General features: G+C 37.9%; 1 protein-coding gene across 1 annotated transcript; it reads right to left on the reverse strand.

Moving 5' to 3' along the window:
• Nucleotides 1–350: 350 nt before the first annotated feature.
• LOC110440580 lies at nucleotides 351–23,392 on the reverse strand. The gene is made up of 7 exons (XM_021483728.1): nucleotides 23,309–23,392; nucleotides 20,678–20,856; nucleotides 7,203–7,276; nucleotides 5,729–6,923; nucleotides 4,176–5,206; nucleotides 938–2,199; nucleotides 351–715 (listed from the first exon to the last, which is right to left on the reverse strand). Exons 2-5 carry the CDS (start codon nucleotides 20,838–20,840, stop codon nucleotides 4,185–4,187), a joined length of 2,454 nt encoding a protein of 817 aa, XP_021339403.1. The 5' UTR covers nucleotides 20,841–20,856; nucleotides 23,309–23,392; the 3' UTR covers nucleotides 351–715; nucleotides 938–2,199; nucleotides 4,176–4,184.
• Nucleotides 23,393–24,381: the final 989 nt, after the last annotated feature.

The raw sequence follows: 24,381 nt of genomic DNA on the forward strand, positions 1-24,381 counted from the left end.
CTTTCCAGTAACCTCTACTGTCCATTAGTGGTCTTTCCAGTAACCTCTACTGTCCATTAGTGGTCTTTCCAGTAACCTCTACTATACAATAGTGGTCTTTCCAGTAACCTCTACTATACAATAGTGGTCTTTCCAGTAACCTATACTGTACACTAGTGGTCTCTCCAGAATCTCATACTGTACCCTAGTGGTCTCTCAAGTCACCTCTACTGTACACTAGTGGTCCCTACAGTAACTTTTACTGTACACTAGTGGTCTCTTCAGTAACTTCTACTGCACACTAGTGGTCTTTCCAGTAACATCTACTGTACACTAGTGGTCTTTCCAGAAACCTCTACTGTGCATTAGTGGTCTTTCCAGTAACCTCTACTGTCCATTAGTGGTCTTTCCAGTAACCTCTACTGTACACTAGTGGTCCCTACAGTAACCTCTACTGTACACTAGTGGTCTTTCCAGTAACCTCTACTGTACACTAGTGGTCTCTACAGTAACCTCTACTGTACACTAGTGGTCTCTCCAGTAACCTCTACTGTACACTAGTGGTCCCTACAGTAACTTCTACTGTACACTAGTGGTCTCTTCAGTAACTTCTACTGTACACTAGTGGTCTTTCCAGTAACCTCTACTGTACACTATGGTCTCTTCAGTAACTTCTACTGTACACTAGTGGTCTCTCCAGTAACCTCTACTGTACACTAGTGGTCTCTCCAGTAACCTCTACTGTACAATAGTGGTCTCTACAGTAACCTCTACTGTACACAATGGTCTCTTCAGTAACTTCTACTGTACACTAGTGGTCTCTCCAGTAACCTCTACTGTACACTAGTGGTCTCTCCAGTAACCCCTACTGTACACTAGTGGTCTCTCCAGTAACCTCTACTGTACAATAGTGGTCTCTACAGTAACCTCTACTGTACACAATGGTCTCTTCGGTAACTTCTACTGTACACTAGTGGTCTCTCCAGTAACCTCTACTGTACACTAGTGGTCTCTACAGTAACTTCTACTGTACAATAGTGGTCTCTCCAGTAACTTCTATTGTATACTAGTGGTCTCTACAGTAACTTCTATTGTACACTAGTGGTCTCTACAGTAACTTCTATTGTACACTAGACCATGGCATAAGCTCACTGCATGACCTTTCAAACTAATCAAACTCCAAACAAAATTCATTTCTGGATTTTTAACAATACAAACTGATTTAACTTCAGTACATTCTATCATTCACATTTCATAATGATATGGAAATAGAATTAATAGCTTATAATAAAAACAAAAATGAAGTCTGTACCAGAAGATCCTTTTATACCCTCAATGACTTGTGATGCAAGGGTAAAATAAAGGGCCACATCACTGCCATCCCCAGTGGTGCTCACAAAACTTGGAAATTGCAGGCGACAGTAAATAAGGTAAACCCTGGACAAATTCAAGTGATCACTAGACACAGTAATAATGGTGGGGGACTAATTCATCAATTATCTTATACAAAATGTAACATAAATCACACACACTGATAATGATTTTCTTTCCAAGATCAAACTCATATCTTATACATATGTTTTTGTTCTCCAAGTCTTGGAGGTTAATAGTATACATTGTTTCCTTTTGCTGTAGGGAAGCATGATTCTTTGTTTCCTCAAGCTTAATTATTAACAAGGGAAAAGGCTGAGAGAAACATGATTAAACAACAAGTAAAAATTCATAAATAAACATTTGATTACCAAAATAAAACAATAACACAATAGTAAAGATGGTCAGGTTGTCAAGCCATTGTTAACGTCATCTGTTTCAGTCACTCGGAACTCGGGTGTAATGATTCTTATCTATTTTTCTAGACAGGCTCTGAATAAGGGAAATATTTGACAAGAAATAAAACAAAACATAATCAAGAGAAAGTACTACTAGATTTTGCAGGAGAAGCTTTCTTTGTGTACTCCAGTATTATAAAATATTTAAAATGTTTATATTTTTGCAATAGAAGTTTCTCTATGTATGATAGCTGTCTCTATCATATGATCACATCTTTGGTGGAGAGATCACTCTAATTTCAAGATCATGCATATATCATATAAATCAATAAAAGCAACTTATATACAGCTAAAAGATTAACACACAGCTTCTATTCCAAACAGCCGGTCTGTGTCTCCTCAACTGCGTCCATAAAATGGTCAGTCAGTTTGTCTTCACCATTCTGTCTTTCTGTGGAATTAAATAAATTAACAACAAATAAATTCTACGCTCAAATCTACAACAAATGCAGTTATTTCTAGCATTTGAGATCAACCAATAGTTTTGGTTAGACTTTCTAAAGATATTTCTTTCCAGTTACAGATTTAGCAACAATAAAATGTAGTCTTAAAAATATTCTACCAGTAAAAAAGATGGAAATATTGTACAAACCGGTAGACAACAGAAAGTTCTTTATCTAAATGAATGTATGCATTCCAATATTAACATTAAGTTAATGCTTCACTAATGCTTCACTTTGTACAGTTTTAGTACAATCAGTGTAAGTAATCTGCTCATGTATAAGATGATTGAAGTTACAATATACAGCTATATTGAATATAATCATACATTCTTGCATAGAGATCAGAGGATCAGAGGTTTCCATTTGATATGAGATTTCAGCAAGCCTCTGGCGAGCTACAATTAAAAATCTTGAGGAGTTCCATAAATCTCATATGAATTGGAGAGGAATGTAAGATTTTGTTTATCACATATAGCCAAGATACGCAATTGTATTTGCAAAAAAAACATTTTCTTGGACTACATTGAAATCTAAAATATTAATATTTTGCCACAAAACCTTCTTTTGAGATGACACAATGCAACTGACAGGGTGTGATGCTATGAAGTTGTCCTAGCTGTGATGTCACGATTGATACAATGGAATCCTACGCCCAATTACATAATGCTAGGTTATAATACACACAGGGATAGCTTGACCAATGATAATGACACAGATCTTTTGATCACAGACCAATCAACAGGGTTATTTTTAATATGCCATATGTCTGACCGTTGAATATGGTTTAGTAACAGTAATCTTCACCTGAAAAACTATTTAATCCCCTATTATCTACATATCACAGTGTATCACCATTTTTTTTTTTTTTTAAATGAATCAAATGGAATCTGAGATAAGGCCTGTGATAGTGCGGAAAGTCATAAAAACAAATTTTTGGTGATATTCAAAGTCCCATAACTCTTGCAAATATAGACGGATTTCACTCTACATCAAGCCATGCAAGGTCTCTTTAATATGAAGCCAAGCACCAAATTTGGTGAACATCTGAACACAAATATGCAATTCATTTGTGAGGAAAGTCATACAATTGCAAATTTTGGAGTTTGAAGTCCGATAACTCTTCCAAATATTGACAGACTTCACTGGTTATGAACCTTAGCCTGAGTTTCCTCTGGCCCTGACACCAGACTTTGCCATTTGGACAGATAGATGTCTGGTGTCACATCTATCCGTCAAAACATCTAAGTCTGGTGTCAGGGCCAGAGGAAACTCAGGCTAATGGAACCCATACGAGTTCTCATAGATATGAGTCCACACACAGAGTTTGGTGATCTTCCAAACACAAATACGCACATACTATATGTGGGGCTTAAATAAAAGTAGACAGTGTACAAACACAAATTTGCAGTAATTAGCACATGGGCAATTACATTTTTAGCTTATTTAGATAATAAAATGTTAGCTTCGATAGAACAAGCTGTGTAACCATGGCTACAGTATAACAGGAGGACATTATAAACATTGCAGTGTAGCTGGAGGTTTGGATATCAAATGTTTCATTCTCTTCAAAGCAAGTTCAACCCTAATCACTAGACATGAATCTCTGCTTTAAAATTGTAAGTAAGTACTGTAAATCATTGACCCGCCTGGTAAGGATTGGGATAGATTGGGAAAGGGGTTTATATAATTTCAATTCCTCCCAAAATAGAGGGATGGGCACCTCTAGGGGGAGGGGCACTAATAACAGCGATTTGCTACAAAATGCATATCTATAACAACCCATTTATCGAATGGGGGATAATCGACTAAATATATGAAATTAAGACAGCAGACTACTAGCATCATCACAAAGAACATACAATACACATTACATGTTAAAACGATTAACATTTTGGGAAACCCTTCCGACCAGTGATATAAATACCTGTTGTGGTCAGTCACAAGAGGGCATGCTCTGTGCCACATCATTTCCTGCTGTAAGACTCTTCTGAATCTCAGAGTCATTCACCGACAGTGTGTGGTTGTCTGTGATGCCCGTTTTGTTATCCGAGTCCTCACCATGATGCGTGATCATGTCATCTACCTCTTTTCCTAGAGTGGATTCCTTGGCCTTTTCTAGCATGCTTGGAACTGTGTCCACTTTATAAGTGAAGTCATCATCACCACCTACAAACTCATCCAATTGGTCATGTCTCTGTGACTCTACACAAACTTCCCGAGTCTGGATGCTTTTCCTACTCGTATCATCTTCCGTGGTTTCCTCCTCGACTGGATATGCTGGTACTTGTTTGGTCCAAAAACCTGAAATCTTCTCTTTGCCTGGCTCATCTCCCAAATCTACCATGTACTTGTCTTGAAAAATGTGACTATTTTCTCCTTCAACATCGATGCCTAGTTCCAGCTTGGTGTTCCCTCTGGCCTGATGGTCTTTAGAAAGGCTGTCCACTCTGCCTTGCTGAATGTCGACACCTTGACCCCTGTTTGACAGATTGTTAGCATCGTCATCCTGGTTTCCTAGTCTACGGATATCATCACCCCTATTCTTCATTATTTGAACCTCAGGACCCTCATTGGTAACCAGGCTGGCACCATAAGGACCCATCTGTTCCACAGGACTAGCAAGCTTTCTTTCATCAACCACTGAAACACCACACTTTTCATCACCACCCTTTACTTTCCTGTCTTGTTTCTCCTGATCAAGATAGCAGTCTTTCGCCCTGAAGTTGAACTCCTTACTTCTGGTAAGGTAGCGGTCAATAGCACCGTTTTGGGACTCCCCTTGGTCTAAGTCAAGGAGTGACCGCAATACTACAATGACAGAGCAGGTGCTGTCTTGTGTGTTGCTTACTAGTTGGACACTCTGGAGGTGACTGGTCTTTTGCTCATCGGACACATGCAGGTGTACAGCATCAAACAACGCCTGGACACTTACATCTAATGGGATTCCAAGGCCACCTGGGAGTAACAAAGCAATGACGTTATAGGCATTCCACAGGCAGTCAATCTACAAATTTAGTCAAAGTTTTTTTTAAACTACTAATGAAGTAACCTCTTAAAAGAAAATTTTCCACATAAAGTACATTTGGTTCATATCTAGATCTTTTCATCCAGTCTTGAGAAGTTTGGCATACAATAGTCGTAACAGACTGATAAACAAATGGTAACAAAAAATTGGATATTTTCAAGAAATTTTTTTAGATATTAAATCATTATAGCGTACTGCATTCATAGGTTAATTTCATATTCAATACATCAGGTTTTATATTCATTACATCAATTTGATCATGTCCATTTCAATTATTACATTAAATCCTTAGCATCAACTGCTCCACAAGACAATTGTCTCCAGTTCCCTTGTTGTCTTTCTTAACATACTTTGAGCAGGTGATACATGAATAGGAACAAATGTGTCTCTAATAATACGAATTGTTTTCCACTAATGGATTCTCTAAAACACAAATGGCCTGAATACTGTACCTGCTCCTATGATGGGAAGAGACAATGATCGCAACCACAGCTGTTTGTTAGCCACTTGTAAACAGTTCAAGTAAGTGCAGGTAAGAATATGGGACGTGGATTCGACTTCATGTTCTCTCCATGTTGGTGGCACAGTATGAAGGACAAAGTCCACTTGGCTGTCGAGTGCCCCACCAGCGCATGTCTTGGTGACCTGAGCGACCTCCAGGGGGCCATTACGAGTGATGTGATTCCTACATTCATCAATTAAGCCTCTTCCTGCCATTCTGGCAATTGCTGCTGAAATTCCATATGAGTGGCTCATTGTTTGATTTGTTGGGTTCACTATTGCGTCACTGCGTTCTTTAACGATGTCACCCATGACAACCTTGACCTGCATTCCCCCAATAAATGCATCAAAGGTCAAGGGCATGTCACCAAAGTCAGAGTGAAGTAATTCTGTTCCTTTAGGGGAGGGGCCACGTGGTCTGGGGATATGCCGGGCAGGGACAAACATTTCTGGTGACGAAGACCGGTCATCAAGGTAACTAGCTGCCAGTTCATCATCAGTATTATCACTGTCAAAGTCATCATGGTGTGGGTAGTTGGAAGTCCACATGTCCCTGCCACGAAGAGGGTTATCTAGGAGGGGAATGTGTGCATCTGACGTACCAATCATCTTCTTCTGGTTAGTGCCACCTATTTGGAATACCTCTGATCTTTTAGTGCCCTGGAAATGTTCAGCCTTATACCTTTGCTCCAATCTGTCTACTGTCTGTGGTATATTTGACTTAAATGGTTGATAAGGGACAGAAATATTTGTCTCCTCTTGACGTTTGATATTCCATGCTATGTTGCTCTGTTTCCTTGTAGTGTCAGGAAAGTTCTTTTGAACAGATTCTGATGAACTAGCTCTACTGCTGCCTCTGCCTGAAGGGATATTAGGTGTAGTTGATGACAGCATGTTACTTTTGTTTTGGTGATCGTCACTTTGGCTGAGGCATCCATGAGTAGTGGTCTCTTTGGAAACAGATTCCAAATAATTCCAAGCCCATTCCACTTGGTACCAGTTTCCAATCATAATGTAGTTCATAGAATCAGGGTCAAAGTTCACATCTAACTCTCCATCAAACTGAAGGACTTCGAGATAGGACGAGTTTTGGTCCAACATTTGTGTTATTTCTGGTTCTAACTCCACCGAGACCTTGGAAAATATCTAAATCAAAACACAGGGTCATGTATCAATTGACACTTCCTCAATGGCAGTTTAAATTTCAGCTGTTCAATTTCACAATAGAAATGTGTTTCTCTTCCACAAAACTATACTTTTACTATAATCCAATGAATAATACACTGGTTTCCATAGACTACAGTATATCACACCTTGCTGTAAATGATAAGAAACCAGCAGTAATGGTTGTGATTTGAGCCTGTGTTGTTTTGTTTTTTATGTGTTTCACAAGGGTGTCACAAACTACACAAGTGTGATACTTACATTCTTAGGTAGCCTCTCGACCCTGACATCACAATTCTTTATCTTGTGTCTGCGACTGGTAATCCCTTGAATGACTGTAAAAATAAAAGTCTAGCAATTAATAGACATCTTTTTTCACAAACGTATATATTCATGTGCAATATATTATTTGAATTTCCCGGTGTTTAATTTTGGTATACAATTTCATTGGTCAAGTCTAAACCACGTGATAGCTGACCCCTGTTTCAGCAGGTGAACCCCACAGGGGGAAAGAAAAATTTGCAACCGCACGCCATCTTTGATTTTCTTAACGATAAACAAAAGATACAAGTAATTTGACCTTTTATACGGCAAAAGTTTTCTAACCCTCCCACCGCACCCCCTTTTCAGATTATATATGTTAAGATGTTTCTATGTTGTTTCACTTCTATAATGTCTAGTGGCGCTTAATTTATAGGCCGCAACTTTACTCATAAAAAATGATATCTGAAAATATTTTAATCCTAAAATATGTTAAATAAACTTTCGGCCATCCAAGAGATGAGCCATGTTCCGCCAATACCTTGTTGTGTCATTTTCTCTGAGTAAACAGAGCTTGCTGTCCTGTAAGGAGGTGTGAGGGTTTATAACTATAGAAGTGCAGTGTAAAAAGGTTGATATAATATTACCAGTCCCTGGTGGTTCCAATAATGACTGTTAAAAGGGTGATGTAATATTACCAGTCCCTGATGGTTCTAATAATGACTGTTAAAAGGGGGATATAATATTACCAGTCTCTGGTGGTTCTAATAATGACTGTTAAAAGGGTGATATAATATTACCAGTCCCTGGTGGTTCTAATAATGACTGTTAAAAGGTTGATATAATATTACCTGTCCCTGGTGATTCTAATAATGACTGTTAAAAGGTTGATATAATATTACCAGTCCCTGGTGGTTCTAACCTTAGGCATTTATATTTTTAAATCATATGTTGAATCAATCTGACAATATACTAAGACTTTTGTGAATATTATCTTCCGATGCTAAGGAAGCAAAAAAATCAATCGTTTTTTGGAATTTGCATTTCTTAAACCTCTGCCTTAGAACACTATGTTATTGCTATGCTGGTCCGACATTTGAAAATGATAGCTTACTGAAATAACTAACCATATTATCAAGTACCATTTTGTCAAATACTGATATTTTTTACATTCTAAACTGGAAAGGGGAGAGGGGAGCATGGCATTTCTTGATTGGGAAGGCAAAATAAAAACACTGAAGCATCAAATTCACTTTGTTTTATCTTATCCACTATTTTTATTAATTTTCCCCATCTATATTTTACAATCCTGAAACTTTTTCTTTGGCTCACTCCACTATGCTAATTCAAAATAAAACCCACAACATTGAATAGAATTTATTATCTCACTCTGGTTGGTAATAAACAATGGTACCAGCCCTCGGTACATCATGGTACGAGATAAATAGCTGCAAGTTCTAATACAAGCTACTAATGTTAGACGCTTTAATGTATACTTACACGGTTAAATAACAAAAGGTCAAAGAAAAAATGTAAAAATGTTATCCTGGAAATACTCAGAAAACAATAAAAACTAAACACCAGATAATCTTGAAATTTCATTTTTTTGAAATGCGTAGTGGGGGGAGGGGGGAATGGGGTAGGNCCTATTACTATGAATCGAAGCACATTTCATTACAGCAAATATGCAGGGACCAACGGTTTAGGGTTTAGGGGCACCTCATTGTTTTTTGGAAATTTAACACAACACAGATTTTTTTTTATCTCAACATGTTTCAAAATTTCTCAAAAGATCCCTGAACTAATTCAAACAGAAGGCAATATTGGGGCTCTGTTTTGATAACTTCCTATGCCAATGTTATATAGAAACCAAGGAATAAGAGGAGAAAATACTGCCATAATGGCAAGCTAGCTTTTCCCAGTGATGCAGGATATGATCTACAATGTTGAGCGTGGTCAGTAGCTGGATGGGTGCTCACCTGCAGGTAAGATCTGGTGGCAGCATAGTGACCATTTGGTATCATGTATGGCCAGTTCCAGGTGGCTGGGGACCTATGGGATTCCCCAGGTCAAGTTTATAGAAGCCAAAGGAAAAGAGGGGTAAATACTACCTTATTTGTAAGCTAGTTGCTCCAGTGATGCAGTATAACCCCCATGGTCATGCTCTGCAATGTCAAGCGTGGTGAGTGGCTTGATGGTGCCTGCCTATATGTTATAGCTATACCTATGCTTACTAGTACATGAAACTAGTATAAAGCATTAAGGTGGAGATCAAACGTTTGTTTTAAAGCATCCATAGTACAAAGGAAACATGTACTACGCTATACATCTGTAAAAGGATTTGGTTTTGAACACTTACTTGTTGTATATATTTCCGTATTTACGTTTCGTGTACCGGAGTGCGTGTACCTGGGGTATTCCCGTTGGGGATTCCCTTCCGGTATATTATTTAGACGTTTCTGATTGGTTAATATTTTTAGGATATGTTCCCTTACCTGTACAGCACTCTACGCTTAGGTATGGGTATGTATCGAGTTCAAATACTACATTGCACGTGTATTTCAAATACTACATGGCACGTGCATTTCAAGGCATACAATTAAATTTGGCTATATAGCTGGGTGTTTTTGGTATTGTAAATCAGTCTGGCAGAGGCTTACATGTAGCTGGCCGGCTCGTCTTTACCCTTCTTACGAGCAGGTATGTAGGAGTGTATTTCGGCCTTAGACCTAAAAATTATTCCGGGCTGGGTGGTATTTTCCCATTGTAGGCATGTTTGGGTAGAATTATCTCGGTGTTAATTTGGGTTGGTTATTTTCCCGTTGTAGGCATGTTGTAATATATTATCGGGGTGTGTTGAGAGGACATATGTTACACGGTATACTGTTTTAGTACGGACCAGTCGAGTGGTTGACGTGCTGTAGCATTGTGCATATCTATTTATCATGTTTCATCTAGTTTACTTCACTGTTTCATTTGGTACATAATAAATTGTAGAACTTTATAAAATGAGTTGTCATTCATTGACCTGTAGCCAGCTGAAGTTAAGTCAAGACGGAACCACAAAGTGGACGAACGAAAAAATCACTATAAGAGGGCAAAACTTTTGCACATCCATAGTACAAGGAAACATGCACAACGCTATACATCCATAGTACAAAGGATATATGTACTACGCTATACATCAATAGATCAAGGCTAAACATCCATAGTACTAGGCTATACATCCATAGTACTACGCTATCCATCCATAGTACTACACTATACATCCATAGTACTACGCTATACATCCATAGTACAAAGGAAACATGTACTACGCTATACATCCATAGTACAAAGGAAACATGAACTAGGTTATACATCCATAGTACTAGGCTAAACATCCATAGTACTAGGCTATACATCCATATTACTAGGCTATACATCCATAGTACTAGGCTGTACATCCATAGTACTAGGCTATACATCCATATTACTAGGCTATACATCCATAGTACTAGGCTATACATACATAGTACTAGGTTATACATCCATTGTACTAGGCTATACATCCATAGTACTAGGGTATACATCCATAGTACTAGGCTATACATCCATATTACTAGGCTATACATCCATAGTACTAGGCTGTACATCCATAGTACTAGGCTATACATCCATGGTACTACGCAATACATCCATAGTACTACACTATACATCCATAGTACTAGGTTATACATCCAGAGTACTAGGCTATACATCCATAGTACTAGGCTATACATACATAGTACTAGGTTATACATCCATAGTACTACGCTATACAGCCATAGTACTACACTATACATCCATAGTACTAGGCTATACATCCATGGTACTAGGCTATACATCCATAGTACTAGGTTATACATCCACAGTACTAGGCTATACATCCATAGTACTAGATTATACATCCATAGTACTAGGCTATACATACATAGTACTAGGTTATACATCCATAGTACTAAGCTATACATCCATAGTACTAGGCTATACATCCATATTACTAGGCTATACATCCATAGTACTAGGCTGTACATCCATAGTACTAGGCTATACATCCATAATACTAGGCTATACATCCATAGTACTAGGCTGTACATCCATAGTACTAGGCTATACATCCATAGCACTAGGCTATACATCCATAGTACTAGGCTATACATCCATATTACTAGGCTATACATCCATAGTACTAGGCTATACATACATAGTACTAGGTTATACATCCATTGTACTAGGCTATACATCCATAGTACTAGGCTGTACATCCATAGTACTAGGCTATACATCCATAATACTAGGCTATACATCCATAGTACTAGGCTGTACATCCATAGTACTAGGCTATACATCCATATTACTAGGCTATACATCCATAGTACTAGGCTATACATACATAGTACTAGGTTATACATCCATTGTACTAGGCTATACATCCATAGTACTAGGCTGTACATCCATAGTACTAGGCTATACATCCATAATACTAGGCTATACATCCATAGTACTAGGCTATACATACATAGTACTAGGTTATACATCCATAGTACTAGGCTATACATCCATAGTACTACGCTATACATCCATGAACTATGCTATACATCCATAGTACAAAGGAAACATGTACTACACTATACATCCATAGTACTACACTATACATCCATAGTACTACGCTATATATCCATAGTACAAAGGAAACATGTACTTCACTATACATCCATAGTACTATGCTATACATCCATAGTACTACGCTATACATCCATAGTACTACACTATACATACATAGTACTATGCTATACATCCAAAGTACTACACTATACATACATAGTACTACGCTATACATCCATAGTACTATACTATACATACATAGTACTACGCTATACATCCATAGTACAAAGGAAACATGTACTACACTATACATCCACAGTACAAAGGAAACATTTACTACGCTATACATCCATAGTACAAAGGAAACATGTACTACGCTATACATCCACAGTACAAAGGAAACATTTACTACGCTATACATCCATAGTACAAAGGAAACATGAACTACGCTATACATCCATAGTACAAAGGAAACATGTACTATGCTATACATCCATAGTACTACACTATACATCCATAGTACTACACTATACATACATAGTACTACACTATACATACATAGTATAAAGGAAACATGAACTATGCTATACATACATAGTATAAAGGAAACATGTACTACGCTATACATCCATAGTACAAAGGAAACATGTACCACTCTATACAAACATAGTATAAAGGAAACATGTACTACACTATACATACATAGTAAACATTTACTACGCTATACATCCATAGTACAAAGGAAAAATGTACCACTCTATACAAACATAGTATAAGTGAAACATGTACTACACTATACATACATAGCATAAAGGAAACATGAACTATGCTATACATACATAGTATAAAGGAAACATGAACTATGCTATACATACATAGTATAAAGGAAACATGTAGTACACTATACATACATAGTACAAAGGAAACATTTACTACACTATACATACATAGTACAAAGGACACTATACATCCATAGTACTAGGTTATACATCCATAGTACCAGGCTATACATCCATAGTACTAGGTTATACATCCATAGTACCAGGCTATACATCCATAGTACTAGGTTATACATCCATAGTACTAGGCTATACATCCATAGTACTACACAATACATCCCTAGTACTACACTATACATCCATAGTACTACGCTATACATCCATAGTTCTACGCTATACACCCATAGTACTAGGCTATACATCAATAGTACTACACTATACATCCATAGTACAAAGGAACCATGTACCACTCTATACAAACATAGTATAAAGGAAACATGTACTACACGTACTACACTATACATACATAGTACAAAGGACACTATACATCCATAGTACTAGGTTATACATCCATAGTACCAGGCTATACATCCATAGTACTAGGTTATACATCCATAGTACCAGGCTATACATCCATAGTACTAGGTTATACATCCATAGTACTAGGCTATACATCCATAGTACTAGGCTATACATCCATAGTACTAGGTTATACATCCATAGTACTAGGCTATACATCCATAGTACTAGGTTATACATCCATAGTACCAGGCTATACATCCATAGTACTAGGTTATACATCCATAGTACCAGGCTATACATCCATAGTACTAGGTTATACATCCATAGTACCAGGCTATACATCCATAGTACTAGGTTATACATCCATAGTACTAGGCTATACATCCATAGTACTAGGCTATACATCCATAGTACTACACTATACATCCATAGTATAAAGGAAACATGTACTACGCTATACATCCATAGTACTAGGTTATACATCCATAGTACCAGGCTATACATCCATAGTACTAGGTTATACATCCATAGTACTAGGCTATACATCCATAGTACTAGGTTATACATCCATAGTACCAGGCTATACATCCATAGTACTAGGTTATACATCCATAGTACCAGGCTATACATCCATAGTACTAGGTTATACATCCATAGTACTAGGCTATACATCCATAGTACTACGCTATACAACAAAGGAAACATGTACTACACTATACATCCATAGTATAAAGGAAACATGTACTACGCTATACATACATCGTACAAAGGAAACATGTACTACGCTATACATAAATAGTACAAAGGAAACATGTACTACACTATGCATACATAGTACAAAGGAAACATGTACTAAACTATACATACATAGTACAAAGGAAACATTTACTACACTATACATACATAGTACAAAGGGAACATGTACTACACTATACATACATAGTACGAAGGAAACATGTACTACACTATACATACAGAGTACAAAGGAAACATGTACTACACTATAAATACATAGTACAAAGGAAACATGTACTACAATATACATACATAGTATAAAGGAAACATGTAGTACACTATACATACATAGTACAAAGGAAAAATGTACTACACTATACATACATAGTACACAGGAAACATGTACTACACTATACATACATAGCACAAAGGAAACATGCACTACGCTATACATCCATGAACTACGCTATACATCCATAGTACTACACTATACATACATAGTACTCCACTATACATCCATAGTACAAAGGAAACATGTACAATGTACTATGCTATACATCAATAGAACAATGCTGTACATCCATAGTACAAAGGAAACATGTACTACACTATACATACATAGTACAAAGGAAACATGCACTACGCTATACATCCATGAACTACGCTATACATCCATGAACTACGCTATACATCCATAGTACTACACTATACATCCATAGTACAAAGGAAACATGTACTAGGCTATACATCCATAGTACAAAGGAAACATGTACTACGCTATACATCCATAGTACAAAGGAAACATGTACTACGCTATACATACATCGTACAAAGGAAACATGTACTACGCTATACATCCATAGTACAAAGGAAACATGTACTACGCTATACATCAATAGACCAATGCTGTACATCCATAGTACTAGGCTATACAACCATAGTACTATGTTATACATCTATAGTGCTACGCTATACATCCATAGTACTATGCTATATATCAATAGACCAATGCTTTACATCCTTAGTACTATGCTATACATCCATAGTACTATGCTATACATCCATAGTACTATGCTATACATCCATAGTACTATGCTATACATCCATAGTACTATGCTATACATCCATAGTACTATGCTATACATCCATAGTACTATGCTATACATCCATAGTACTATGCTATACATCCATAGTACTATGCTATACATCCATAGTACTATGCTATACATCCATAGTACTATGCTATACATCCATAGTACTATGCTATACATCCATAGTACTATGCTATACATCCATAGTACTATGTTATACATCTATAGTGCTACGCTATACATCCATAGTACTACGCTATACATCAATAGACCAATGCTGTACATCCATAGTACTACGCTATACATCCATAGTACTACGCTATACACCCATAGTACTAGGCTATACATCAATAGTACTACACTATACATCCATAGTACAAAGGAAACATGCAGTATGCAAGAGTTCACAAATGCAAATAAGATGAAGAAATGTATAATTGGAAAAATTATCATTTTATAATATAGCATGCAGTTAAACCCAACTTAACTGTAATTTCCTGCATATAATCTGTGAGCTATATATTTTTTTTTTCATGTAAAATTTGTGAAAGACTCCTACAGTACTTTCTGAACAAGAGGCTCAAAGGGCCTGTATCACTCGTCTGAATATGTTTAAAATAATTGGTATGAAGTAGGTGCTGTAAATACATATGAAATTTCAGAGAGATCCATCCAGTACCTGATATATAGCGAGAACAAATTTCAAACAAAGCCACACCCTATGCAACCTAGGGTTGGGGGGTCATACCTACCAATTCTACAAAATTGAGTCCCCTTAGTCCATTGATGCTCCAGACTAAATAAGGATAAAATCTCATAATCCCAATGGTCGAAGTAGGGTTTTAAAAGTTTAACCTCTATTTCTCCAATTGAGCCCCGCGCTTCTGCCCCCTGGGAGACCACACCCACTGCTTATACAAAATTGTTTCCCCTTCACCCAAGGCTGCTTCATACCTAATTTGGACAAAATCATGTCATTCCTACAGAAGAAGAAGGGTTTTAAAGAATAATTTGCTATGTTTCCCCTATTCGGCCCCGCCCCTCAGGCCCCAGAGGGGCCACACCCACGGTTTATATAAAATTAGTTCCCCTTCACCCGAGGATGCCTCAGACCAAATATTAAACAAGGCCTTTCATTCCTACAGAAGAAGGATTTTAAAGAATAATCGGCTATGTTTCCCCTATTGGGCCCCGCCCCTCAGGCCCCTGGGGGGCCACACCCATGGTTTATACAAAATTAGTTCCCCCTCACCCAAGGCTGCTTCATTCCTAAATTGGACAAAATCCAGTCATTCCTACAGAAGAAGGATTTTAAAGAATTTGCTATGTTTCCCCTATTGGGCCCCGCCCCTCAGCCCCCAGGGGGGCCAGGCCCACTGTTTATACAAAATGGGTTACCCTTTACCCAAGGATGCTCCACACCAAATATGGACCAATTCCTACAGAAGAAGAAGGATTTTAAAGAATAATTTGCTATGTTTCCCCTATTTGGCCTGGCCTCTCAGGCCACTGGGGGCCACACCCACGGTTTATACAAAATTAGTTCCCCTTCACCCAAGGATGCCTCAGACCAAATATGGAACAAATCCTTCCATTCCTACAGCAGAAATAGGATGTTAAAGAATTTCCTATATTTCCCCTACTGGGCCCCGCCCCTCAGGCCCCTGGGGGGCCACACCCATGGTTTATACAAAATTGGTTCCCCTTCACCCAAGGATGCCTCAGACCAAATATGGAACAAGTCCTTTCATTCCTACAGAAGAAGTAGGATTTTAAAGAATTTGCTATATTTCCCCTATTTGGCCCCACCCCTCAGCCCCCAGGCCAGACCCACCATTTATACAAAATTTGTTCCCCTTCCCCCAAGGATGCTTCTGACCAAATTTGGTCAACATCTGCTCAGTCATTCATGACTAGTAGCGTTTTAAAGGAAAAGTTGAAGGACGGACGGACAACCGACGGACCAGGTGAGCTAAAAATAGCACTTGCAATCTTTAATAACTCTCAAATTCAAGATGGCTGGCTGTCAGCCATCTTGGTTTTCTCTTCAGTCCCAAAATTCAATATTCATAACAAAGAACCATGGAAAACCTTCATGTGAAATTTGAGAAAGATCCTTCAAGTACTTTCTGGAAATAGCGCTAAACAAACTTAAACTCTCAAATTCAAGATGGCTTGCTGTTGGCCATCAAAACAAGAGGCCCATGGGCCTTAACGGTCACCTGATATATTTATAAGGAGAGCTGATTTTGTTTTTAACATGAACAGAAATATTGTTCAAAGTGACAAAAAACAATAAAACCACCTTATTCAATATCTAGCATACAGATTTAAGACTGAAAAGTATTTGAAACTAGCACCTCTGATTCTAAACAAGGAAAATGAAGATATTTCAGCACACTGACTCCTTTGGGCCCCATCTTACAGCCCTTGGGGGAAGGGCTGGCTCAAAAAATTCAAAGTATCAAAGTATCAACTCAGGGTTATAAACCTTCAGACCCTTCCATCTATGAAGAGTGTTTGATTCTACCATATCTGGGTCTTTGAGAAAAAAGACTTTTAAAATTTCAGTCAAATCGACTCTTTTTGGCCCCACCCATCAGCCCCTGGGGGTCAGTCAGGGCTTATATGTGCATACTATCAAATTGCTACCCAATACTGATAATGCTAACCCAAATTGTTCCAATGGCAATTAAACAAATGTTGGTCGAAAACATAATTTCCCTATATAAACTATAGTAAAGTTTACCCCTTCCCCAGGGGGAAACGTGAGACCCCAGGGTCATGAAATTCACAATTTTGGTAAAGTACCTTATAAGTCCCTTCTCTATGAAGAGTATTTGATTCTACCATATCTTGGTCTTGAGAAGAAGTATTTGATTCTACCATATCTTGGTCTTGAGAAGAAGATTTTTGAAATTTCAGTCCATTCAACTCTTTTTGGCCCCACCCATCAGGCCCGGGGGGTCAGTCAGGGCTGATATGTGCATACCAGCAAACTGCTATCCAATACTGATAATGCTAACCCAAATTGAACTACTTTCAATGGCAATTAAACAAATGTTGGTCGAAAATGTGATTTCCCTATATAAACTAAGTTTACCCCCTCCCCAAGGGAAAACTCGAGACCCCAGGGTCAAGAAATTCACAATTTTACTAAGGCACCTTAAGACCCTTCCATCTATGAAGAGTATTTGATTCTACCATATCTGGGTCTTGAGAAGATGATCTTTGAAATTTTAGTCAATTTGACCCTTTTTGGCCCTGCCCCTCATGCCCCTGGGAGCTGGGGACCAAATCAGCCATTCTTTTTTGTTGACCTTTGGCCATGGAACGTTTCTGCAAAATTTCATTGAAATTGGTTCTTGGGTTTTGGAGAAGAAGCAATTGGTCACTTGAGACTTTGTCTCAGGTGACCTTAAAAATGATATGCATATCTAGGGTCCATGAGGAACCTTCATGTGAAACTTTAACTCTCAAATTCAAGATGGCTAGCTGTTGGCCATCTTGGTTTGCAATCAGTCCTAAAAAACGATGTGCATAACTCAGGATCAAGGCAAACCTTGGTGAGAAATTTGAGAAAGATCCCTCTAGTTTTTTATGAGAAATAGCGTTAACAAGAATTGTTTAAGGACGGACGGAATGACGGACGCACGACAATAGATCAGGGACGCTGGGTGATTTGAAAAGCCCACAATCTGATGGTGATGGGCTCAAAAAGTGACCAAAATAGTAACATATGGGCAAGCAAGACTACCCAACGGTTATCAACCAAACTAAATATTTTGATGTTTTAAGGTTGGAACATAACCAAAGTCCTTAATATTGCAAAGCGTTCTCAGTGATATATGCAAATTTAAGACTAAGTGGGATTTCTGCATTACTGTATAATGCAGTATTGTCAAATCAAGTGAACCTACGTTACTGAATCACATTCTAAACTATCCTCATATGACATCCGATCTTGATGGTACAATGAGCTTAAAATATGCAAGATAGGAACATCTACTTAAGCTTTTTTCACACAGACCTTTAAAAATTGAATATATTCTACTACTTTAAAAACAGGTTGCGTCATTGGAATCAAACGCTTTACTGGTGTTTAAAATGATTTTGCAAGCATGTGTAATTTCTCAAGTCTATCTGACATCAAAGAAGGTTGCCCTACCTAAGATTTGCTGCCAACTATTCAATTTTCAATTGACCATGACCGCCATTTTGAACTTAAACAAAAATGTCTTGGACTATTGGTGTTCTCTAGTAAAGTGATATTGCATAAACCATTCCAACTCTTGTTGATCAAATAAATCACATTGATCTTCATTCAAGGTAAGTACGGTCAAACCTATATTCATATCAATTAATCAATACAGGGTTGCTGATCGCCATGCAAAACATTTTTAAGATCAGATGGCAGAACTGATTCATTACTTTCAGTACTTTGATATTTGATCAAAACCAAAAGGAGAAGAGGAAAAGAAGTTCAGAAAATTGGGCACATCCAGTGAAAAATAATTGATATAACATATGGCCAATTGTTGCATATTATTTTTAAATGTTATTGTATATGTTATTTAAATGTGCAAGCAGGTTGCAATTATATTTTTGTTATTGCCACACTGATCCCATTAAAGGCACATGGTAGGTACAAATTTTGGACTTCAGTGAAGGGGGCGCTGCAGTCAAACTTGTGGTCTAGATGAAGTTTAAGCATTGTTTAAATACATAATTTGCTCAAATGAATTGGTTTACACTAAAAAAATCATTTATTGTGGGCCAGTTTTCACCTTCTATGCAACACCTCCTTTGGCATTTTGGATATTCCACAGAAAGTGTTTGAATATCTATTTTGGACACCAGTGACATTGAAAGTTGGTCAAGGTCATTTATTTGGGGTAATTAAATTATACCTGATATTACAGTGTGCCCTTCATCCTTGCATCTTACAGGCAAATTATCATCACTCTGGGCATTTTGGTTATTCAGACGAAGCTGGTTGAAGATTTCTTTAAACATTATACCTCATCGACCTTGAAAGTGGGTCAAAGTCATTTATTTGAACAAACTTGGTTGCCTTTTATCCCAGCATGTTACTGGCCAAATATCATCACCTTGGGCATTATAATGGTCATTGAAAAGAAGTTGTTCAAAATATTTTTAAACAATGGACATCGGTGATTTTGAAAGTGGGTCAAGGTTAATCATTTGAACAAACATCCCAGCATGCTGTTGACCAAATATCATCAGCATAGGCCTATTGGTTATTGAAAAGAAGTCATAAAGAGAACAAATATGATGCGGGACGGATGCCAAATGTTCAAGCTCCAGACCACATTATGTCAAAATGCCTTCATTCATACTGAAGGAGAAAGATTTCCATCTATTTCCTGTTTTGGGCTCCGCGCCTCCAACTTCCCCCTCCATTAATATAAAATTGAGTCTCCTTTGCCTGAAGATGCTAGAGTAGAGCAAATTTAGTTAAAATCCTTTCATTGGTTTAGAAGGCAATGTTTAAAGATTTACCTATCTTTCTCCTCTATTTATACAAAACTGAGAACTTTTTGGCCAAGGATGCTGGTCAAAATCCAATGAGGGGTTAAGGATGAGTTGCATTTAAAAGAAAAAGTTGACAGACGTTGGACACTGCGCCACAACATAAATTAACTTGTAAAAAAAAGCTATCTCTATTATAAAAGACGACAAAAAACTTATGAAATATTACCATTTCTATCAGCAAAGATGACAACAGCTGTGTGATTGAGGAGGGGGAAGAATATCTTGGACACCCTGCCTCCTCCATTCTTTGGGTTGCTGAAGTACACCTTTATGTCACTCTGTGAGATTCCAGCACTCACCCCACACACTTTAATTCCATCCAGCGCCATATGGTCCTGCAAGGAACTATTAATGGAAATAATTTAAACCAGAACATACATATATCCTTCAGACCAGGTGAGCTAAAAATTAAACTGATAAAGAAACCCAACTATCGAGCCAACGTTGGAAATTAGGATGTAGCATCGTTGACAGTCCCATGGTCATATTGGTTGTATTTCAACTGTTGCGCCAACATGGACTTAACTGTTGTTTCGTATGTTAGTTTTTCTTTTCGTAGGTGTTTATGAATGCACCTGCAACTATGCCGAACGACCATGACGACGGCCCTACAAACATTTGCTAGATGTTGGGGGGAGGGGGGTCCAATTCAATTGACAAATAAAATGTTTGAAAAAAATAATATCATTTTAAGAAATTGACAAATCCTGGGTGTTTCTGGAAGCAGTCGGCGACTTTATTAGTGACTGTTCTTCTGAGAACCAACCAACCATTGTGGTGTGCTGTCGTGTCATAGACACTAGCGCATTTACCTAGCAAGGTGTATACAAGCATGGTACTGCTTGAAGATATTGGCTCAGGATTGAGCTGGGTCACGAGTCAGTGACTGTTGTGGGAACTTTGTTATGGTTCCTGGGAACATTGGTATTTATCATCGTCGTGGCCGTGTGTGAAGCGTGAAGCTACATAGACAATTTATTACTTTGTTGGAGAGAGTGTGTGAGATTGTGAGGGTGTATGGTATATATTTAATGCTTATATGTTTTTCATTGTAAATAAACATCATCACAGTTTTGTAATCCATTCTCTCAGTCTTTCTTTTCCCGGATCAACAACCGACGCTTGTTCCACATTAACAAATTGGTGGCAGCAGTTCCCCAGGTTCCACCACACAAGTCTTTTGACATGCACTTGAACTTATCTTTCCCTCTCTCAATCATTCACAATACTTGAGGGGCATCGATAGGAAGAAGAGGAGCAAAGCCCTGACTTCAAAGCCAGTAAGTTTCACTGTTACATGACCCTGAGATTCTTTTGATCAAAGGATTAAACTAGACTTTTTGTCTCATCCACATGGTGGTGCACACTGAGCCTTTAATTTTGCTATGACATATTCCAGGGGTGCAGAGAGCGGTAGTGAGCGTAACCCCTGGATACCGAGGATGATCCAGGGATTGAGCTCACTTACATGTACACTTTCTGCACTTCTAGACTATGTCATAGCAAAATAGAAGGCTCAGTGTGCACCACTTTGTTGATGAGACAAAAAAAATTAGTTTGATCCTTTGATGTACATGTACATAAACAAAAACTTGAGGTCGCGTAACGGTAAAAATTGGCTGGCTTCTTCTGCTTCTAAATGGTACTGACCAACTTCAACAATTTGAAGATAAAATGTCAGACGAGGAGTGAAACATGGAAAGAGATTGTTTTTAAAAGATACGAAATGGTCTAATTTACGTTTGAAAAGTGACGGTAGAGGGCTGATTTGAATAATTCCTATGTGGGCCTGAAATAATGTCAGGTGGGAGTTTATTCCACTCAGGTATAGTTCGAGGGAACAGGTTGGTCAGAACAGCATATGGGTAACAATCCTGCATTTGGGCAACAGTCATCCATTTGAGTAATGATTTAAATTTGTTACTGAAATGGGGAATAAAGTGAAATAAAAACAGTTCTTTTAAACACTTTGAGCCAAAAAGGGTGTTATTCATTTAACTAAATCCAATAAATATCACAATGAAGTACATTTGTACAGAAAAAGATTACAATTCTGATGTCTAACTTTTTGTGAAAATGTCAAACCATATCAACGACTTTGTTCTCCATTGACTTCAGTGTGTCGGTGTAGTCAACGTGATTATCTGGTGACAGCATGCAGGTGAGCATGATTTTTTTTCTGTGTGTTATTTATTAGCTACTCTACAACATACTATAAGCAATGTAGGTGATCCAATTTGTCATTTTCAAAAAGATTAAGACAACTGAAATAACATATTTTTGTGCACAATTGTATCTCATTGTATCTTTATTGGATTATAAAGATTATATGTTGAAAGAATGACGCCCTTTTTTATTCATAATATTCAAACGAACTGTATGTGTTTTCATTTCACTTTCTTCTCCTTTTTAGTAATAAAATTGTTACTCAAATGGGTTAATGTTACCCAAGTGCACGATTATTATCCATACGAGCCGTTGTGCCAAACCTGTTGAACTTTAAGTCTGGACATGTGACGCTCCTCTGTAATCTTCAAAGGACAGGTCTCACCCGGGAAATTGGCAGTTTATTTTAACCTGAGACCAACCAAACAGCTATCTCTGTGTCTTCAGTTTTGCTGACATATTCCAGGGATGCAGAGAGCATACGTGAGCGTAACCCCTAGTATAGAGGTATCGAGGATGTCGGCTACACATCAGCCGACACTTACAATTATTAATTAACTATCATTAGTTTGACACATTATTAGGAAATGTATCTAATAACAACAAAATATCATACTCTTCCATGTATTACCGTATCAATAGTATCTGTATGACATCCCAGAAATTTCCTTGTGTGGTTTTTCCGGACAAACCGAAAGTGGAAATCAGCCGAGTTTCCCCAGCTCCCAGAATGCATTGCTTTTGCAAAAAGGCTTATTGGGCATGTATAGGTTTTCGCTACAAAGAAGCACGGACTTAGGTAGCATCTAATTCCATGGATTTAGTCAACGACATACTGTACACAGGGTGGGACCAAACATTCTTCCAATACTCTGCAATACCTCCTCTGGAGTATTTTCGCAGATTGTTTGACTCTCATACACGATATATCCCGTAACAAATTCAATAGAAATGCCGATAAAAATAAAGCTAATGTTTTAAATTACTATTGTGCGCCTATATCCCCTATAAATGAGCCAGATTCGCAACAACCCAAAATTCACTTAAGAACAACCTATCATATTAATTATGGTATTCCAGTTAATAGTGACGAAATAGCCGATTTATTTCGATTTAAATCTTTTAAATGTAGGTAAAGTCGGTCGGTACCGTCAGGGATGTGCAGGGGCGGATCCAGTATTTCCTAATAGGGGGGGTGGGGGGGGGGGCCGAGATATTTTTCTCAATAGTCAACGCTGTGCTGCCGAACCGAGCGCGTAGCGCGAAGAGGGTGAGGGTATGGAGGGAGTTTTCCCCCTCCCGTAAGGGGATTTTGGGGGATTTCCCCCACAAAAATTGTGTTTTCTAGAACGTCTCAGAAGCGATTTCCCGTGTTCTGAGGATGGCTTTTATGTTTAATTAACAAGAAGAAAAAGACATATTTTAAGTATGGCCCAAAGACTTTTTTTGTGTAGTGGAAAGAGAATTCCTGGTCAGTCAAATATGTGTGTTGCCTAGCTACATATTAAGTGCATACACAAAAATGTCAATGCAATTTGAAAAATATTTCTTGATTAGATTAAAAAGTGGGGACCAGAAAAGTTAAGTCACTCGACACGTAGTATAATCTAGTTTCGCATATATGGAAACAATATTCGGTTTTAAAAACAAATTTTCATTCTTAAAATTGCCATTGGCTCTGAACATTTTGTGTGTGTGGGGGGG

The sequence above is a fragment of the Mizuhopecten yessoensis genome, unplaced genomic scaffold, assembly GCF_002113885.1.
Source record: "Mizuhopecten yessoensis strain PY_sf001 unplaced genomic scaffold, ASM211388v2 scaffold1775, whole genome shotgun sequence".
Taxonomy (NCBI): Eukaryota; Metazoa; Mollusca; class Bivalvia; order Pectinida; family Pectinidae; genus Mizuhopecten; species Mizuhopecten yessoensis.